General features: G+C 40.5%; 2 protein-coding genes across 4 annotated transcripts in view; one reads left to right on the plus strand and one right to left on the minus strand.

The window, feature by feature from the left end:
- The window catches only part of TOMM70 (translocase of outer mitochondrial membrane 70), a 37,178-nt gene that overhangs the window by 19,056 nt on the left and 640 nt on the right, over positions 1 to 17,482 (minus strand). For 2 of the 3 annotated variants that reach the window (XM_077927178.1, XM_077927177.1), the window contains exon 2: positions 6,932 to 7,261. In XM_077927178.1, the coding sequence (XP_077783304.1) occupies positions 6,932 to 7,261 (330 nt within the window). Of the gene's footprint in view, positions 1 to 5,217; positions 5,476 to 6,931; positions 7,262 to 17,482 lie in introns of those variants that run through there. The other variant, XM_028726653.2, reaches the window with a different exon arrangement.
- Positions 7,255 to 16,242, plus strand: LNP1 (leukemia NUP98 fusion partner 1). The gene is made up of 3 exons (XM_028726654.2): positions 7,255 to 8,547; positions 14,547 to 14,798; positions 15,194 to 16,242. Exons 1-3 carry the CDS (start codon positions 8,404 to 8,406, stop codon positions 15,344 to 15,346), a joined length of 549 nt encoding a protein of 182 aa, XP_028582487.2. The 5' UTR covers positions 7,255 to 8,403; the 3' UTR covers positions 15,347 to 16,242.

The following is a 17,482-nucleotide window of genomic DNA, read 5'->3' on the forward strand; positions in this document are numbered from 1 at the left end:
TGGAGCTGAGTGAACTAGTTATTCTCTGGGAATCTCAGACATGACCAGCAGCTATATTACTAGCTTGCTTGCTTCCATAATGCTTTGCTTATTTTTTGTAAACTAAAAACCAAGTATTTATAGGATACCATGTATCTCTAGGGTTTTTTGGGTTTTTTGATAAATAAAACACTTAACTCTGTAGCACTGAACCTAGACAATTTTCTGCTCAAGGAAATGAGATGTGTGTTGAGGATGTTACTATGGACTTTTATTATTAAACTGCTCAATGTGCAACCAATGTGGTGACATAATTACATTCTCACTTGCAGCAATAACTAAGAATACATCTTCAAACACTATGAATTTTGTTTATTTCTAAGAGGTCAAGTGAAAGAATTGACTTCTTCAAAATTAATGTTTTTAAAATTAAGACTCCTAGTTCTAGGTGTATAACATATTTCAATGGTAAAATTTACATTATGGCCTCAATCCAAAGCTTTGTGGATTCCTTTGCAAACACAAGAACTTCAAACATGAAGCAGGCACAAGGCTGTATTGCATGACTTAGAAAATCATGTTGCTCACAATGGAGAATCCCTACAAGCATGCAAAATATCCTCTTAATTTCTACATTGAAAGAAAACACATCACAACAAAAATGTTAATAATTGAGACATTAGTTGCTAGCAGATGAAATCTGTACTTCCTGTACAAAACTGCTCAAGTTCCATAATAGAGACTTAATGTCATTTAGTCTTGCAAAGGCTGTTTGAATAGCACTTTATGATTACTACCTTGTCTCTCAAACACAAACTCCCTAAACGAGATAATGCAGAAGAGTATATTTGTTCATTTGTAAAGAAAACTATGGTAAAACCAAGCTGATAAAAAGGTTTGTGGTAAAAAGTAAACACTAAAGGAATGTGCATTGGTCTTCATTATTTTTCGATGTCACAAAGCTTATGAACAAGGCCTTTGTTTTTAGGGACAGTGCCTTCTCAAGCAGAATGAGGAATTTGCTGTCATTTAATGGGCATGATCTCAGTGAAGCCAACATATGACAAAAATTGACTAGAGATATATAAAGGACAAGTTTCAGCTTTTTCCTTACAGATGTATAATTAAAAACTGTCTTTCAAACAACACAGGCAATTTTTTATTCTTGTGGTCCAAGATCAGTACCAAAATGCCAGTGAAAAATAACTGGCACCAACCACCCATACCACAAAATGCCTCTCCAACAAAAATGCAGTGCTTGTCTCTATAAAATATTAAAAGCCTGAGATTTGGAATACCTTTGGCTAGAAAAAGATTTCCAAATTCTACACACCTACATCATTTGTTAAGAAGGATAGATGACTTGGGGACTTTTTAATATTTTCCATTCATTAATACTACAACAACAACAACAACAACAACAACAACAACAACATACAAATGCTATTAAACAACAACAACAACAACAACAACAACATACAAATGCTATTAAGCTGCCTAAACAATAGAAGATACTTATCCTATTTCACTTTAAAGAAAGGAATATATATAACTACTCATAAGATCAATAAGTTTTAAAAGTGCACTTTTAAAAATTTGCCATTAATTATTTAACCTGATATGGAAAGTGCTAATATTCATCCTCCAATGCTTGCAAAGAGAATGCAAGCATTTCAATTTCACAGGATTTCCTCAGATAGATTAAAAAATAAAATTCCAAGTTGGAAACAGAATTCAGCAACTGTTCACATCATGCAATCAGACTACACATTTTCAGGGCACAACAATGTAGGTAGAGCTACTTTGGGAGCTGTGCACCATGTAAAAAATAAAGCCCTTACTTTAAGCCATGCTATATATTCCTAATCCATGGCCTGGCATAATTGGCAATTAACAGCTCCCATCAAATGCAAGAGACTATATACATTTCATTCTAAGATTAGACTATCGAATGACTGCACTCTGCTTAGAAATCTCAGAGACACCAAGAACTTTCATTTTTATCTATAGGAACATTTGCTAAGACAGCAATAAGATGCCTCACACTACATTAAAACAAGAACTGTTTCCAATTAATGTATCTTCCTCATGAGTATTTTAATCTCTGCTTTTCCTAACTTGCACTGAATTACAGTGGTGCCTCGCAAGACGAAAAGAATCCGTTCCGCGATTCGCTTCGTCTAGCAGTTTTTTCGTCTTGCGAAGCAACCCCATTAGCGGCTAAGCGGATTAGCGCTATTAGCGGTTTAGCGGCTATTAAAGGATTAGCGGCTAAGCTGCTAAAAGGCTATTAACGGCTTAGCGGCTTAGAAAAAAGGGGGGGAGCGGAAAAAAATGGCAAGACTCTCAAGACATTTTCGTCTTGCAAAGCAAGCCCATAGGGAAATTCGTCTTGCGAAGCGCCTCCAAAACGGAAAACCCTTTCGTCTAGCGGGTTTTCAGTCTTGCGAAGCATTCGTCTTGCGGGGCACCACTGTACCTAGTAAGATTTAGAGAGGGCACTAATTCCCAAACTGTGTGGTCATAAGTGCTAAAGTGTGACTTGAAAAAAGTTTCGGCGCCTCAGACTAGGCCATGGGGAAAGACCCCATACAGCTTTAGCTGCCAGTATGTGAAATGAGATACCATCCTGAAGACAAAGATGCACTTGGATTTCCCAAAACAGTCATCAGTACAGATGGCAAGAGCATGGGAATCTCTGAAGCATTCATTACCACTGCCCAGAAAGCACACCTCCATGCTCTGGACACCCTGGGCAGTGACTTAATTAAGCACAGGGGGAAAGTAAGTCTCCACTATGATGCACTTTGAACTAGAGCATCCTGCAGTTACAAGGTATCTTTTGAATTTAAAAACAAATTTCCTCCTATTTTAATCAAAAGTTGTTTATGGAATCAAAAGTTTGAGAAATATTTACGTAAAATTTCAAAATATAGGTCTCTAAATCAAAGCTATTGCATTTTATTTCAAAGCAGTCTAGCTGAATCAGACCAAAGGCCCACTTAGTCCAGCATCCTGTTCTGTGACCAACTACATACCTATGAGAAGCCCACAATAAAGATATGAGAACAGCACTTGTGTTCCCGAGCAACTGCTAATCAGAGGCATACCACCTCTAAAACTGGATGTAATACTCAGCCACTGATAGCCTTATCATCCATAGATCTGTCTAACGCAATTTTAAAGTCATCCAAACCGATGGTCATAACTACCATCCTGTAGCAGAGAATCCTAGTTTAAATATGTGCTGTGTGAAGTACTTCTTTTTCTCTTGTCCTAAATCTTCCAACATGAGCTTCACTGGATGAGCCCTGGATTCGACTACGGTGGTACCTTGGTTGTCGAATGGCTTGGCTCCCAAACAAATCAGTTCCCGAACGCTGCAAGCCCACAAGTGAGTGTTCTGGTTTACGAACGTTTTTCAGAAGCCAAACATCCGACACGGCTTCTGATTGAGTGCAGGAAGTTCCTGCAGTCAAACAGACTCCTGGAACAGATTAAGTTCAACAACCAAGGTACCACTGTATTATGAAAGGTGAAGAATGTTCTTTTAGCCACATTCTCCACACAGTGCATCATTTTACACATCTCTATAATGTCTCTCCTTACCTGTCTTTTCTTCCAAACAGAGAAGCCCCAAATGTTATATAACTTTTTCTCATAGAGGAATTGCTCCAGGGCTTTGATTATCTGGTTGCACTTTTCTACATCACTTCCAGTTCTGCAATGCCCTTACTGAAGTCAGGTAACCAGAACTGTACAGTTCTGTACACCTATTTCAACAACTACTTATCCCTGTTTTAAGAACATAACAGACACAGGAGCACAAATTTTAGAATCTACATTACAAATAACTAGCCTGTGGCCCTCCAGATGTTGCTGGACTACAACTTCCATCATCCCTGACCCATTCAATATACTTGCTGGGAAGTGGAGCCCAATTACATCTGGACAGTCACAACCACTTAGCTGTCCCGATCTATATCCTCCAGATGGATAAAAATCAGTTCATAAATGCACTGGTTTTTCATGTGCTCAGAGCTCTTTCAAAGAAGAGCAGTAGGCATTATCTGCAAGAGGACTGTACCGCATGCATGACTACATACAGTGGTGCCTCGCAAGACGAAAAGAATCCGTTCCGTGAGTCTCTTCGTCTTGCAGTTTTTTCGTCTTGCGAAGCAAGCCCATTAGCGGCTTAGCGGATTAGAGCTATTAGCGGCTTAGCGGATCAGCTGTTAAGTGGCTTAGCGGCTTGGGAAAAAGGGGGGGGGGAGGAAAAAACCCCACACAGCCCTCACAGACAGTGTTCTTAATCCAAGCTGTTCATAAACCAAGCTGTTCTTAAACCAAGGTACCACTGTATATGACCAAAGAGACACGCTTAACACACTTGGAATGTCCTACACCTATAACAGTTAAGAGCTGCCTTGAGGAAGGGCTTTCAAAGGCATTTATACTCTTAAATCCAAACCTATGAAAATATATACTGTATCATCAAGTGGATCCCCCATCTCCCTGTGATGGAGTCTCATAACTGGATTCCCCACTTATTCCAGTAACAGCACTGAGTCTCACAATTGAGGGCTTTGTAAAGGCTAACTCAAGCTCCTATCCCAAGTCAATTACAAATTGGGACCAGACCCTGTCTGAGGTTTGGGTCCAATTTCTAACGGGCATAAAACCATCTCAGTCTTTCCACTACAGCAGGTTTTTCTCCAGCTTGCCAGGGCCAGCAGCAAGAGGCTAGAATCAATGGCGGGCTGGGGGATCAGCAACTGGAGACCGCAGGGTCGCCCCTGTAATTTACTGGGCACATTTGATCCTATTCTCCAACCGAAACAGAGCGGCTGCCAGATGCCCTCTGAAAGAGAGCGAATCGGGGAGGGCAGAGGAAACGAGGCCCATCACGCGCTACGTACATTTAACTCCAACGATCATTCCCGCCCAGCCAAAGGTGAGGAGGGATTGGCGGAGGCGACAATGGGCTGGGTGTCTTTGCCGCCAGCCCCTGGGAGGGGCCGCGCGGTCTGGCCCTCCGTGCTCCCCGAGAGAGGCCCTTCCACACCACCGAGGGCCGCTGGAACCCCAAGGAACCAGGTTGGGCTCCGGCACGTGAGCGGCCTCCCGCCGAGCGCGCGCGGCCGCCGCCTCCCAACGGTTTCGCCTCCCCAACGTTCCATTCCCAACGGCCGCCCTCGAGCCCCGTTCCTCTCAGCCTGTCACCCCAGCCCTTCTCACCATCTCGTCCCCGCTGGGGCCATCAGGGTGTCCAGCCCCTGAGCCGTCGGCGGGCCCCGGGCTGGCCCTTCCCTCGGGGGTCTTCCTCTCGCTCGCCCCTTTGCCTCCGCCCCGCGTGGCGCGCCTTCGCCGGCCCCACAGGTACAGGGCTCCGGCCCCCAGCAGCAGCGGCGCCCCCAGCGCCAAGGCCAGCTGCCAGCGCGGCATCCCCGAGCCGCTCCCGCCCCCGCTGGCCTCCACGGGCTTCGAGGCGGCCATGATCCCCCCGTAGCAGCAGCAGCAGCTACTGCCGCTGTTCCTCCGGCCGCCGCCGAATCAGCCCAGGAGAAAGGGAGAGCGAGGGGTCAACGGAAACGAGGGGCATAACGGGAAAGGAGGCCTATTAAAGCTTCCGCTCGCCGCGTTCCTTCCCATTACCAGCAAGTCCTAGGCTGCAGCGCCACCTGCTGGCCGGATGGAGCCGGCGCAGACAGGGCGGAGGAAGGAGGAACACCCGTCCGTCCACCTGCTGGCGGGAAGCGGTGTAAGCGGAGAATGCAGAATCGTAGAATTGCAGAGTAGGAAGGGACCCTAAGAATCACCTAGTCCAATTACTTGCAATGCAGGACTGTGCAGTCACGCAAGGGAATGTTACTGAAATTTCATTTCGTGCAGGGATGAAAAAATGTACATCTTGCTAACACATGACATCTTAGACATGTATGTATGTATGTATATAAATACATACGTATATATGCAAAACATATATGAATGCGAACATTTTTTACAATTATGAAATAAATCACATCAACAAACACCTCATTCAGACAATAAAATAATGAATATTTGTGGGGATCACATAAGCAACCTCTACTCCCATCTAATATACTCTAGTATGAAAACAGCCTATAATGGTGCATGGAAAACACTTTGCACAATCACATACCCACTCCCTACCCAGTAGGATTGGAACTTGGCAACTGGTGAGTACAGTGGTACCTTGGGTCACAAACACTTCAGGTTACAAACACTTTGGGTTACAGGCTCTGCTAAGCCGAAAGTAGTACCTTGGGTTAAGAACTTTACCTCAGGATGAGAAGAGAAATCACGCGGCGGTGGTGTGGTGGCAGCAGGAGGCCCCATTAGCTAAAGTGGTCCCTCAGGTTAAGAACGGTTTCAGGTTAAGAACAGATGTCCGGAACAAATTAAGTTTGTAACCAGAGGTACCACTGTACAAACTAAGAACTTCAAAAGAAGGCTACAACATGAAACTACTGAATTGCAGTTCATCAAGAGGTTCAATGCTCTCCTTTGTGGATTGAGTGGTGGGAAGTGTTAACTGGTGTACTAATGCCAGGGTGTTTGTGCTGACAACTTGTTTTACTTTGTGAAGGAACTGGGAACTGTACTCCTCACAGAGCACCCTTGACAAACTACAGTTCTCAGGATTCTCGGAGTGGGGGTGGTTGCATATGGTATGCAACAGCCTTATAGTTGTTTATATTATCTGACCTTAGGAAATATATTTAAATGTGCAGTGAATCCTATACTTACTATAAAAGCTACTTCTTTTCTTTCTAATTTTACTGTTGGTCTCCCACAGCATTCCAACTTCTACTTTTTGCTTGGAGATGACAAATTTGAAAAATATTTGTCTGGTGACGCTGGATTGTCTGGTACACCCACCAGAACAAGACAACTAAGTGACTGTTTTAAGACCAACATGGCTGCTCACCTGCAAACAAAATGCTTCCTGTGTTGCTTCCGCTTGTTTGACTGCAGCATTTAGTGGAGGGAGCACATTGCATTTTCCTCCCATTTTCTTGCCTGCAGAATGCAGTGGAGGAAGAAAAACAGGATTTGCCATTGCGGAAGAAGATGGGGCATGCTTGTTTGAACCTCTAGTTGGATGAGAAGGAGTTGTGGTTGACAAGGGTGCTGGTGCTTGTCTGGCTGATGTTTTCACTGGTGGGAGATGCACACTGAACATTGATGGTGGCTTTGCTGTTGGTCTTAATGGTGGAAGAGTAAAATCTGCCATTGCATATACTTCTGTGAAGCTCTCCTAAGAAGAAGAAGAAGATATCTCTCAGATTTTATTTTATAAAATCTGAATTCACTCTCTCTAGCCTCCTCCCCAGGAACTTTTTTTACATTATCAACAACTAAAAAGAAATCAGAAAATGTAAAGTATATATGACTGAGATAATAACCATAGCCCTATGGAGAATAAGTCTAATCCTTTTCTTTAAAGCTCACAATAGCCCTTACCATGTCCTGTTGCTATGGGCTTCATAAGTTAATCATCATTAATTAAGACATCCTGTTTCATGTTCATCCTAAACATCCCAGCAATTGATTTAATCTGATGGTCTCTTGAGGGAGGAAGCAGTCTGTTATAAATGTATATGGTTTCTTCACCAGACAGTGTGGTCAGATGAATGTTTTGCATGTTTATATACTAGACATATAGATTTCAAAAGTTTGTGTTTATATTTTTGTTTGTGTTTATATTTTCCACAGATGGACCACTTTTTCTGTTCTGGAAATATCAATTCATATATCATGAAACATAATTATAAGAGGAATAAATGTATAAACGCACATACAGTGGCAGATTGGAACCAGTCTTTGGTTGGCACAATGTAGTGTTAGCCAAATTCTAGAATCTTCCAAGGAGAGCCTTTTTGTATAGATGCAATGTGTAATTTGAATATTGGAAGCGAGAACATGTTATTTTGTACAGTCATTTAAGATCTATACTGTGCTAGTTCCTGAACATGGTCAATACATCAATTCTGCTTCCTGAAATTGCAAGCCAGATCTAAATCACAGCCTGAGCCTTGCAGGCATGTTATCATGGAAAGCTCTCCATTGGTATTGACAGCTGGTGCACTCAACAGCAAGACTATGAAGCAGGCGGCCCAGTTCTCTTGCCACCCTGCAGGGTGTGTGACATTGGGAATTTCTGTAATGGAAAGGTTAGAAACAAGTAGCAATTGTTAAAATAGATTACCAGGGCTTGGCTTGTACATATATAGACAAGACCAAGGGCAGCACTGGACTAATATATATTTGTTGGGTTGCTTTTAAGTGGTAGCATTTTCTAAATAGAAGGGACCAATTTGAAATTACAGCACTATTCCCTCATAGTTGTGTGGATATAATTCAGCAGTGCTGTTTCACATACATATTTCCCGTCTGTACATGGACTATGAAGAGGATGATGATCTTTCCTTTGCAAAATGGATGAGTAGTTTCTGGGGCCACAGTGTGACTGATGAAAGAGAGAGTAGAGCACAGAGGAAGCAGCAGACAAGATCGCTGAGTGAAAGGAGAGCCTCTCTTCCGGTAAGACCGTAAGTAGAGAATGTGAAGAGAAAGCAGAAAAATGGGAGAGAAAGGATCATGCCCTGTGGTTGTGTACTTCAGACCTACCTATGGTTGAATTATTGGATGGTGGTTTTATTTATTTTTTAAAAGTCCAATACTGTACATAGCAAGATGCGAATCCTAAATGCTTTTTAGCATCCATGTCAATACAGTAAATTTCCACAACCAGAGCTAATAAATAAAATATAGATGAAAATATTGTAGAACTCAAGCATGAGAATTGTTCAGGATTGAATGAAGAAAATGTTTTTATCCCATAAGACCTTGAGTCAAATTTGCACGGCCAGAATTAATGGACACGTTTTGTTTGTATGTATGAATCTGAGCTGATGGAAGAAAAGTCAGTATGAAGTTTGTTGTGAAAATACTCTGGTTTCTCTTCAGATCATATAAATCTTTCACTTTTACTAATGAAGTTCACTGTGAAATAGGAGGGTGCCTTAAGTTCCGCTCTGGCTGTGTTAGTTACTGTATTTTCAAATTTTGTTTATTTATTTGGAAGTTCAGAGTCTGCACAGAATTAGTGGGGAGCTGGGAAATTTCCCATAGCACATTGCAAATTCCATGGCTACATGAATTGCTCTAAAACAAGATCATCAAACACAGTCCCTTGTCTTTGTTTCCATAAGCATACCATCCCTTGCATGTAAAAGATCCTTGCAAGAGGGCATGATTAAATAACGTTGGGGCAGAGGAAGGTTTACCCCCCCCCCCATCCTTATAAATCTCCCCACAAGCCCCAACTAATTTAGTTTCAGTTGGATCAGAACTCTTTAACAGGTTAAAGAATCCTGAACGAGAGCAGGGGAGATTTGGGTGGGAAGAGGTGTGTCTCACAGCATGCGTCTTCTGACCACAAGCCACTCTCCCTTCTGTTTATCTTTTTCTCAGCTGACCTTGAAATAACCTCAGCATTCCCTAGATCCCGGAAGGCAATGAATATGCTCAGTCTCCATCAGGCTTTCTTTTGCAGAGGTTGTTTGGTTTTTTGTTTTAATTAAGAATATGTTTCTGTATACCAGCAGAGTCCTTTGGGTATACAAAACCTTTGGCTTTCTCTGTGGGTGGTCCAGTTCCACTGCCTTTCCAATAGGCATGGGATATCCAAGTTCATATTACCATATACGAGTGCAACAAAACATTATGATGTATCTCTGCCTCCTAACAGAGTTCCTGTGCATCAGCCAGCTATGGCCTTCCCTAGGACACCCATTCCATTCCACACACACCTTTGTTTTCTATTCTTTTCCAATTGATGCTCAACATTCTGTGGCTAGTGAGCATGCTCACTGGGGCTTTATATGGCTTTGGGTCCCTCAGGCTTAATTAAAAAAAAGGGGGGGGTTGTAGTTAGGATTCCTTCAAGCATGGTGATACCCCTGTCCCTGTTTCTCACTGTTTTGGCTCCTGTTTGAGGGTGTATGAGAATCACTAGGGGAAATGTTAATAAGTTACTTAACAAATTCACAAAATGATTACTGGTCAATTAAATTTGAAAATAGACAATGACTCTAGCTAAAATAAACACTTTATGTTTCCCCAAGTTGTTGCATTCACCTAACTTCACTAAGGATCGACACAAACTTTTGGATTCGCAGAAAGTGTGATGAGATGTGAATCACCAGGGGGAACACAGAGTTTTGAATCTGTTCCAACATGTGCCCAATTGACAGTTCACCATTCCACCCACTATCCATCCCACTTTTTCTATCTAATAGGAAGATTCCAGATAAATTCGGTACTGTGCTAGGGTACTTGGTATTTTCCATCTGGGGAGAACAGGGCAAGAAGAATGTGTGCATGTAAGAGTATTGGAGTCCACATAGGTTCACTTTCTGTGAGCAAAATTCCCGTTGGCTCTAAAATCTTGCTGAACAAATCCCAAAATTGTCACTAAAACAAATGATGTTCTACAAAGCTGTGCTTAAATTGCTAATGCAAAAGGTTAGGGAACAATTATATCTGTAGGTTTATTTTTAATGCATACAATGTGTGTGTGTGTGCTCGCGCGTGTGTGAGCATGTGTGAGAGAGAGAGAGAATATAAATATAATTCATTTAATTTACATCAAGAGTGACTACTAAAAAATGATATACAAATGCTTAAGGTATGTCATACTTAAAAACAATTCTGACACTATTTTTGAACATTTTAAAATATATTCATTACTCTGGTAAAAACCCAGCACCTGTGTCACCTTTTATGAGTAAAGGAAGTAGGGCATTTTCCAGTTCCAGTTTCCACACCATAACCCTATAACACTGCTACGGCATTATTTGTCAGCTAAGAACAGTATTAAAATGCAGCACTTAATATAGTAATATATTGTGAAGCAATGCTTTTCCCCATGGCAAAATCCTTATACAACAACCACTAAAGGTATTGTAAATATCAGCAAAGATCTCTTGCTACATTAATTAAAAGATTCTTGTTTGCTCTTTCTGTCCCTTCCAGATGAGCATGGCAACAAAATTACTGATGAATAACCTGTTAATTGCCTCTTGATTGGCCTCTCTTAATTGCTAGCTCTAAAGAAGGCTTTAATGACAGATTTCATCCTATTTTTAGAATGTTATTTTTATATAGAAACATAAATAAATCTATATACAAATGAAAAATCCATTGCCATGGTTAACAGGAAGCATTAAAAGAGCCGAATATATAAATTGGAAGATTTTAATTAAATGTGCATGAGTGCTAATAAGCTTCAATAGTACTTTTTCAGTCATCACTGAATAAACTTCAAAATCCACAAATCGAAAATGGAGGACAAAACAGACAACACTATAATGTACATATTTGTTCATGTGATTGTCTGGATTTTCCATAAAAAGTGCGGAACAAATGATAACAATTCTAGAGTAAAGTAAATGTGAAAACAACCCATTATATATGCAGTCCACTACTTTTTTCCTAGCCACAACCAACCAGATATCTCTGGGAGCTTACAAAATGGACATAAATGTCCCTAACATCAATTGTTCAGAGGTATACGTAATCTGAACATGGAAGTTTTATTTAGCTAGCGTGTCCAACATCTATAAATGCATCCTCCATGATTTTCAAAATCCTTTTTAGAGACCAGCGCTACAGCCTGTGGTAGTTAATTGTCATACTAAAAGTCTTTCATAGGATCAGTAGAGGGAAATGGGCCTCTCTTTATACCCACATTGTACTCTAATAACTAGATTATCTATTCTGTGAAATTACAGCATTTGTCCTCAGCCTCTTACCCTCTTTGGTTTTAGTTATAAATAATTCAGTTAAAGCTACTTGTCCATATCTGTAGTACCTTCTTTAAAATTATAACTTGCCTTTAAAACATCAGAAGATCTAGAATCTTTCAATTAACTCATTTACAACCCAATTCCTAAAGGAGTGCTTCTATTGATCAGATCAATATTCACTGCATAGTCACAGTGGGAACAATTCACTAAAAGCTTGTGACAGGAAATCATGTTCTTTGAATGGCTTTCCAGATACAGATACATGCATATAATTCCTATTTCATTATATCAGATAACCTCTCAAGTTGTTAGAGGTTTCTGTATTTCCTCCCCCCGCCACCCAAAAGCAAAATGGAATTCCCTGTGATTCCCTACAAACCATTGGCGATGGTGCCATCAATTTGTATTGGCCCTCAAGGGAATCTTGCATAAAATTGGCTGTTAGTGGCTTTGATTCCTGTATGTATGTTCTCCTAAAGCTGGGGCCTCCTGATGCTAGATTAGAAAAGGGAATTTAGAAACAGCTTGTATGATTAACATGATTAATTCTGTACTCCCCAGTCTCTGCTGGGTAACATAGCAGGATCCTGGGTTTCTCTCTCTCAGTAGCATGAAACGAACAAAGGTAAAGGTAAATGTACCCCTGCCTGTATGGGCCAGTCTTCCCAGACTCTAGTGTTGTGCGCCCATCTCACTCAAGAGGCCGGGGGCCAGCGCTGTCCGCAGACACTTCCGGGTCACGTGGCCAGTGTGACATCGCTGCTCTGGCGAGCCAGAGCCACACACGGAAACGCCGTTTACCTTCCCGCTTGTAAGCGGTCCCTATTTATCTACTTGCACCCGGGGGTGCTTTCGAACTGCTAGGTTGGCAGGCGAGGTAGGTACAATAGGGCAAGCACTGCTCTTTGGTGTCTCGTCACCACAACACAGTGGGCCCAAATTAAGGAAGGAGTTTATTAAAGCTAAGGCTGGGGTTACAAACAGGTTTTGGAAAATACAAAGGGCTCTTCTATCTAGTTTTTGAATATTCATCCTGATTTGCTTGCACAGAGCTTATGTGGAAATTAAATTATATCAACTATTTATTGAACATGTGTTCTGATCTTTTTATATAGTAATGTTATACAATATTGAGCATTCATCCTGATTTGCTTGTGGAGTGCTTATACCCCTTCCTGTTATTCATTCATTCCACACTTTTGGGTGCATTTCTCTCTCACTTTCCTTACTGCAAATAGTCCATTTCTTTGGGAAGTTTTTATAGCTGACATTAGTGAGCTTGCATCTATACTATATTACCCTCATTTGGACAGCTCCTATGAATTCCCAATACAGCAGCTACTGAAGGACCAACCTAACCTCCCAGTAAGAACTTTGTATCATTATCACAGAATGCTTTCTATCTGAATTGTTCTCATATTTTACCTGAACAACCCGAGAACTTTAGTATTAAATGTTGGAAGTTTTAAATCAATAAATAATGACTTTTTTAAAAGATGAATGTCATTGGATTCAGCTGTCACATAAAAACTATCCTTTTTCTCAAGCTTTGAGACATTTTGATCAAGGGTACTTACAGAACCAGATATAAAAACATTAGGAGAGAAAATACATATGGGAGGTAAATATTACAAACTAGAATGTTGCTCCTAGCCAGAAGTCCAAGACATCTGACAAAAATCCTGGCAGGAAATTCCTGTGGAAAGGCTTTCATTTGAATCCAATAGCTGGATGGCTGCAATAATCCATGAAAAAGGTACATAAGGAAATACTTCCAGTCAGATATCAGTCTATGGCCTCATCTGCACTGTACTTTTGAAGCAATATTATACCACTTCCTCCAAAGAAGCCCAGGAACTGTAGTTTGTTAAGGGTGCTGAGATGTGTTAGTAGATCCCAATTTCCCTCAGAGAGCTACAATTCCCAGAAATCCCTGGGAAAAGGGATGGACTATAAAACCACTCTGATGATACCACTTTCAATTTATAGTGCAGATGAGGCCTAAAGAGTTTTTCCCAATCTAGCATCTGAAGAACAACCAACCTCAAAGTATGCTTGGACATTGGGTAAGAAAGTAGCTGATTCCAGGTCCTTGAAAAATAATGAGTCCATTTCCACTCTGGCACAATATTGCTATGACTAAAGGTTGCGACCCTATATCCACTTACTTGGGAGTAAAACTCATTATATCCAATGCGACTTAATTCTGAGAAGGTACATATAGGATTGTGCTGTAAACCATTAGAAAGGGGATTTGGTTATCAGCCTTTAACTGTGCCACTAGATTTCTAAAAAAATGGCTACCTCCTAATTACCTAAAAGCAGCCAAGCAGGAATAATGCTGAAAAATAAAGATAAATGGCTGGTGCGGGGAGGGCAGTTACTTTCTTTTATTTGAACTCAGTGCGTGTCAATAAAAATATATTCCTTACACATAACAAATGAAACGATAAATAATATACATTTATCATTTATTTCATTATGTCAAGGCGGGTGACTAAAAACCGTGTTCATAAGGAAAGTATTATTTTGACTGCCCCACAGTTTGTAGCAACAGCCAGAGATCTACATCTCTTCAAGAATGTAGGCATGTGATTTAAAACACACACACATGTGTGTGTGTGTGACTTCATATAATGAATGAAATAGAGTAATAAAACCTATTTTGTGTTAAATTTCTGCATAAAGATTATTTTTATTTTTATTGCATAATGATTTTTTTTTTTACAGGCCAAGCTTTCTTCCATCCATATGACAAGGCTTCATGGTTCTACCAAGATCCCATCCTCAGGCCACCTAAAAGAACTGCAAGAAGATCAGGATACAAAATGCCATTGTCATATGAAGGCAAGCAAAAAATCCTCAAATGGTAATTCTCCCCAGGGGACAAGTGGACCAAACAGTAGATCAAACTCCATACAGGAATTTTCAGAATCCTTTGAGAAGCAACTGCATTTCAAAAACAAGCGCTCAGTTTCTTTGGTAAGTGCAACCGTTTGTATATGGTAGTCTAATTGAACAATGTGTTTAATTTTACGTAATTTATACTTTTCAAGTGGCGAAGTGAAACGGATATAAAAAGTGCTTAGCCCAACCACCACCACTTCCACTTTTATATCAATATGGAATAATTAGTTGGTCTGGGTTAGCCATGATGTCAGCTAGATTTGAATGGCTTCTCCAGCTATCTTGAGCTATTTTACTCAGCTGTCTGACAATGTAGTTGTGTTTCTTTAAAGGTCCCTATATTATATTTAAACATATAGTAAATCAATATGAAAAATACCGGTATTTAATAATTGGAACATTAACTCAGTTACCATATACGTGCCATAGACATATTATTAAATTAATTTTCAGTGCTCTTTTTCTTTCAGGAACCTGAAGGGATGAAAGAGAGGAGAGAAAGAGAAAAACTGCATATTCCCAAGAGCAGGTCTCATAAGAAAGCGGGAGAAAAGAAGGAGCCAAAGAGAGAGCAAGGTGAAGGAGAACACAACACGGAATTTGCAGCAGGGAAACATAGTTAATAATTTCCTGATACCCAGGAATAAACAGGAAATGTGTTTGCATCCATTAGGATAGACTGACTTTTTAAAGAAATGACAGTATAAAATAGATTCTGACACTTAGTTTTTATTCCCTAAAATTGCAAGCGTTATATAAGTAGAACAAAGCATAAATGTTAAAATTAAAATACTTTGTATTCCTTTGAAGCTGTTTGTATAGACTTGTTAAAAAACTGCTACATTCAATCAGAAACATTTATCTAACAAAAGTGAGCAATAAATTGTCAGACAACCATTCAATGTGTTAATTTACAAACACAAATATAAATATGAAAGGCTTGATAGTTGTGCTAAGCCATATGAAGATGGCTTTTGTTAAAGTTGGAAGCTGAGCAAAGATTCAGCAGTAGGCTCATGAAAGAAGAAGAATCATCCATACCTACTGACTACTGACTTGTGCTGCATGATTTTAAGTTTCATAGATAACAATACAGTGGCACCTCAGAAGTTGAATGGAATCCGTTCTGGAAGTCCCTTCGACTTCCAAAACGTTTGGAAACCAAGGCACAGCTTCCGATTGGCTGCAAGAAGGTCCTGCAGCCAATTGGAAGACACGTCGGACATTTGGGTTCCAAAGAACATTCACAAACCGGAACGCTCACTTCTGGGTTTGCGGCATTCGGGAGCAATAACAAGGTGTTCAGAATCCAAGGTACGACTGTATTGTAAACACCTGTATATAGTCATGTACTGTATGAAAACAAATTGAGAGTTATTCTGGATATTCCATGTCAAACCTTGTTCTTTTCTGTTTGTATAAAAGTAACACACATGTTTTAAATATTCACCCCAAACAAATGTATAAATAAAATTGCTTTGTATGTTTAAAATTCTATATAAAGGGAACCAAAACTTTACTGAAGCTATCTAAAGTCTAAAAAAACAACCTCTTGTTAGGTCACCTGTTACACTTCTTTTATTTCTTCCACATCTCTGTTGCCTCATTTCTTCTTTTTCTACCACATTCTCATACCCCTCTCCTGGAACAAACATATGTTTCCACTGCTATTCTCCTGTCTCGCCGATCACATTATGGTACCCCTTCCCAACAGTCTGTGGCACTTTCCAGAATTCATATTACTTTTAAATTCTAAACTTTTTTATATATATAAATCACCCAATGGGCTTGGGTCAAGGAGTAGTCTATGAAGCAGGAGTTGGGAATCTATTTCAGCCCAGGGGCTATATTCCCTTCTAGGCAACATGCCATAGGCCATAGACCACTGGGTAGTTGTGGCTAGAGGCAAAAGTGGTTGCAGTAGTGAATATAAAGTTAGCCTTTGTACTGTAGGTTAGCATTTGTGTGCACTCAACATACCCTACTCTATCCTCTCTTCAGACAAGCTCTATCCCCTTAACCATTTTGGTTGTTCTTTTCTGAACCTTTACCAGCTCTATACCGTAATATCCTTTTTGAGGTGTGGCAACTAGAACCGTACACATTTTTGTTTAATGCCATGATATTGGCAGTTTTATTTCCGGTTCCTTTCTTGACAATCCCTAGCACGGAATTCAGCTTTTTCACAGCTGCTGAATACTGGCATCTTCATCATTCAGCCTGGACAATGAGGTCCAGCTCCAAGGACCTTCTGGCGGTTCCCTCCCTGTGAGAAGTGAGGTTACAGGGAACCAGGCAGAGAGCTAGGATTAAGGGGATGGAGCAGCTCCTTTATGAGGAAAGTTTGCAGCAACTGAGACTTTTTAGTTTAGAGAAAAGGCAAGTGAGATGTGACATGATAGAAATTTATAAAACTATGCATGGCATGGAGAAAGTGAAGAAAGAATTTTTTTTTTTGCTCCCTCTCTCAGAACACTAGAACCTCTAGACATCTAATGAAGCTCAATATCTCCCAGATGCATAGTTCTGTGTGGGGTCTGCTGTGCACCCAGGTGCCCTCACACTATGCAGAGAAGAGAGCTACTTTTCTGAAGATAAAATCATAGAATCATGGAATCTAAGAGTTGGAAGAGAGTGACCAGGGTCATCTAGTCCAACCCCCTGCAATGCAGGAATCTCAGCTAAAGCATCCATGACAGATGACCATCCAACCTCTGCTTAGAAACCTCCAAGGAAGGAGAGTCCACAACCTCCCAAGG

Source organism: Podarcis muralis, chromosome 4 (assembly GCF_964188315.1).
Source record: "Podarcis muralis chromosome 4, rPodMur119.hap1.1, whole genome shotgun sequence".
Lineage (NCBI taxonomy): Eukaryota > Metazoa > Chordata > Lepidosauria > Squamata > Lacertidae > Podarcis > Podarcis muralis.

Bases quoted from the DNA above. Each gene is read 5' to 3' on its own strand.
- LNP1 (XM_028726654.2), top strand. From the start codon at position 8,404: ATGGACTATGAAGAGGATGATGATCTTTCCTTTGCAAAATGGATGAGT. The intron at 8,548-14,546 runs GTAAGACCGTAA...TTTTTTTTACAG, and splicing joins AAAGGAGAGCCTCTCTTCCG to GCCAAGCTTTCTTCCATCCA. The intron at 14,799-15,193 runs GTAAGTGCAACC...TTTTTCTTTCAG, and splicing joins ACAAGCGCTCAGTTTCTTTG to GAACCTGAAGGGATGAAAGA.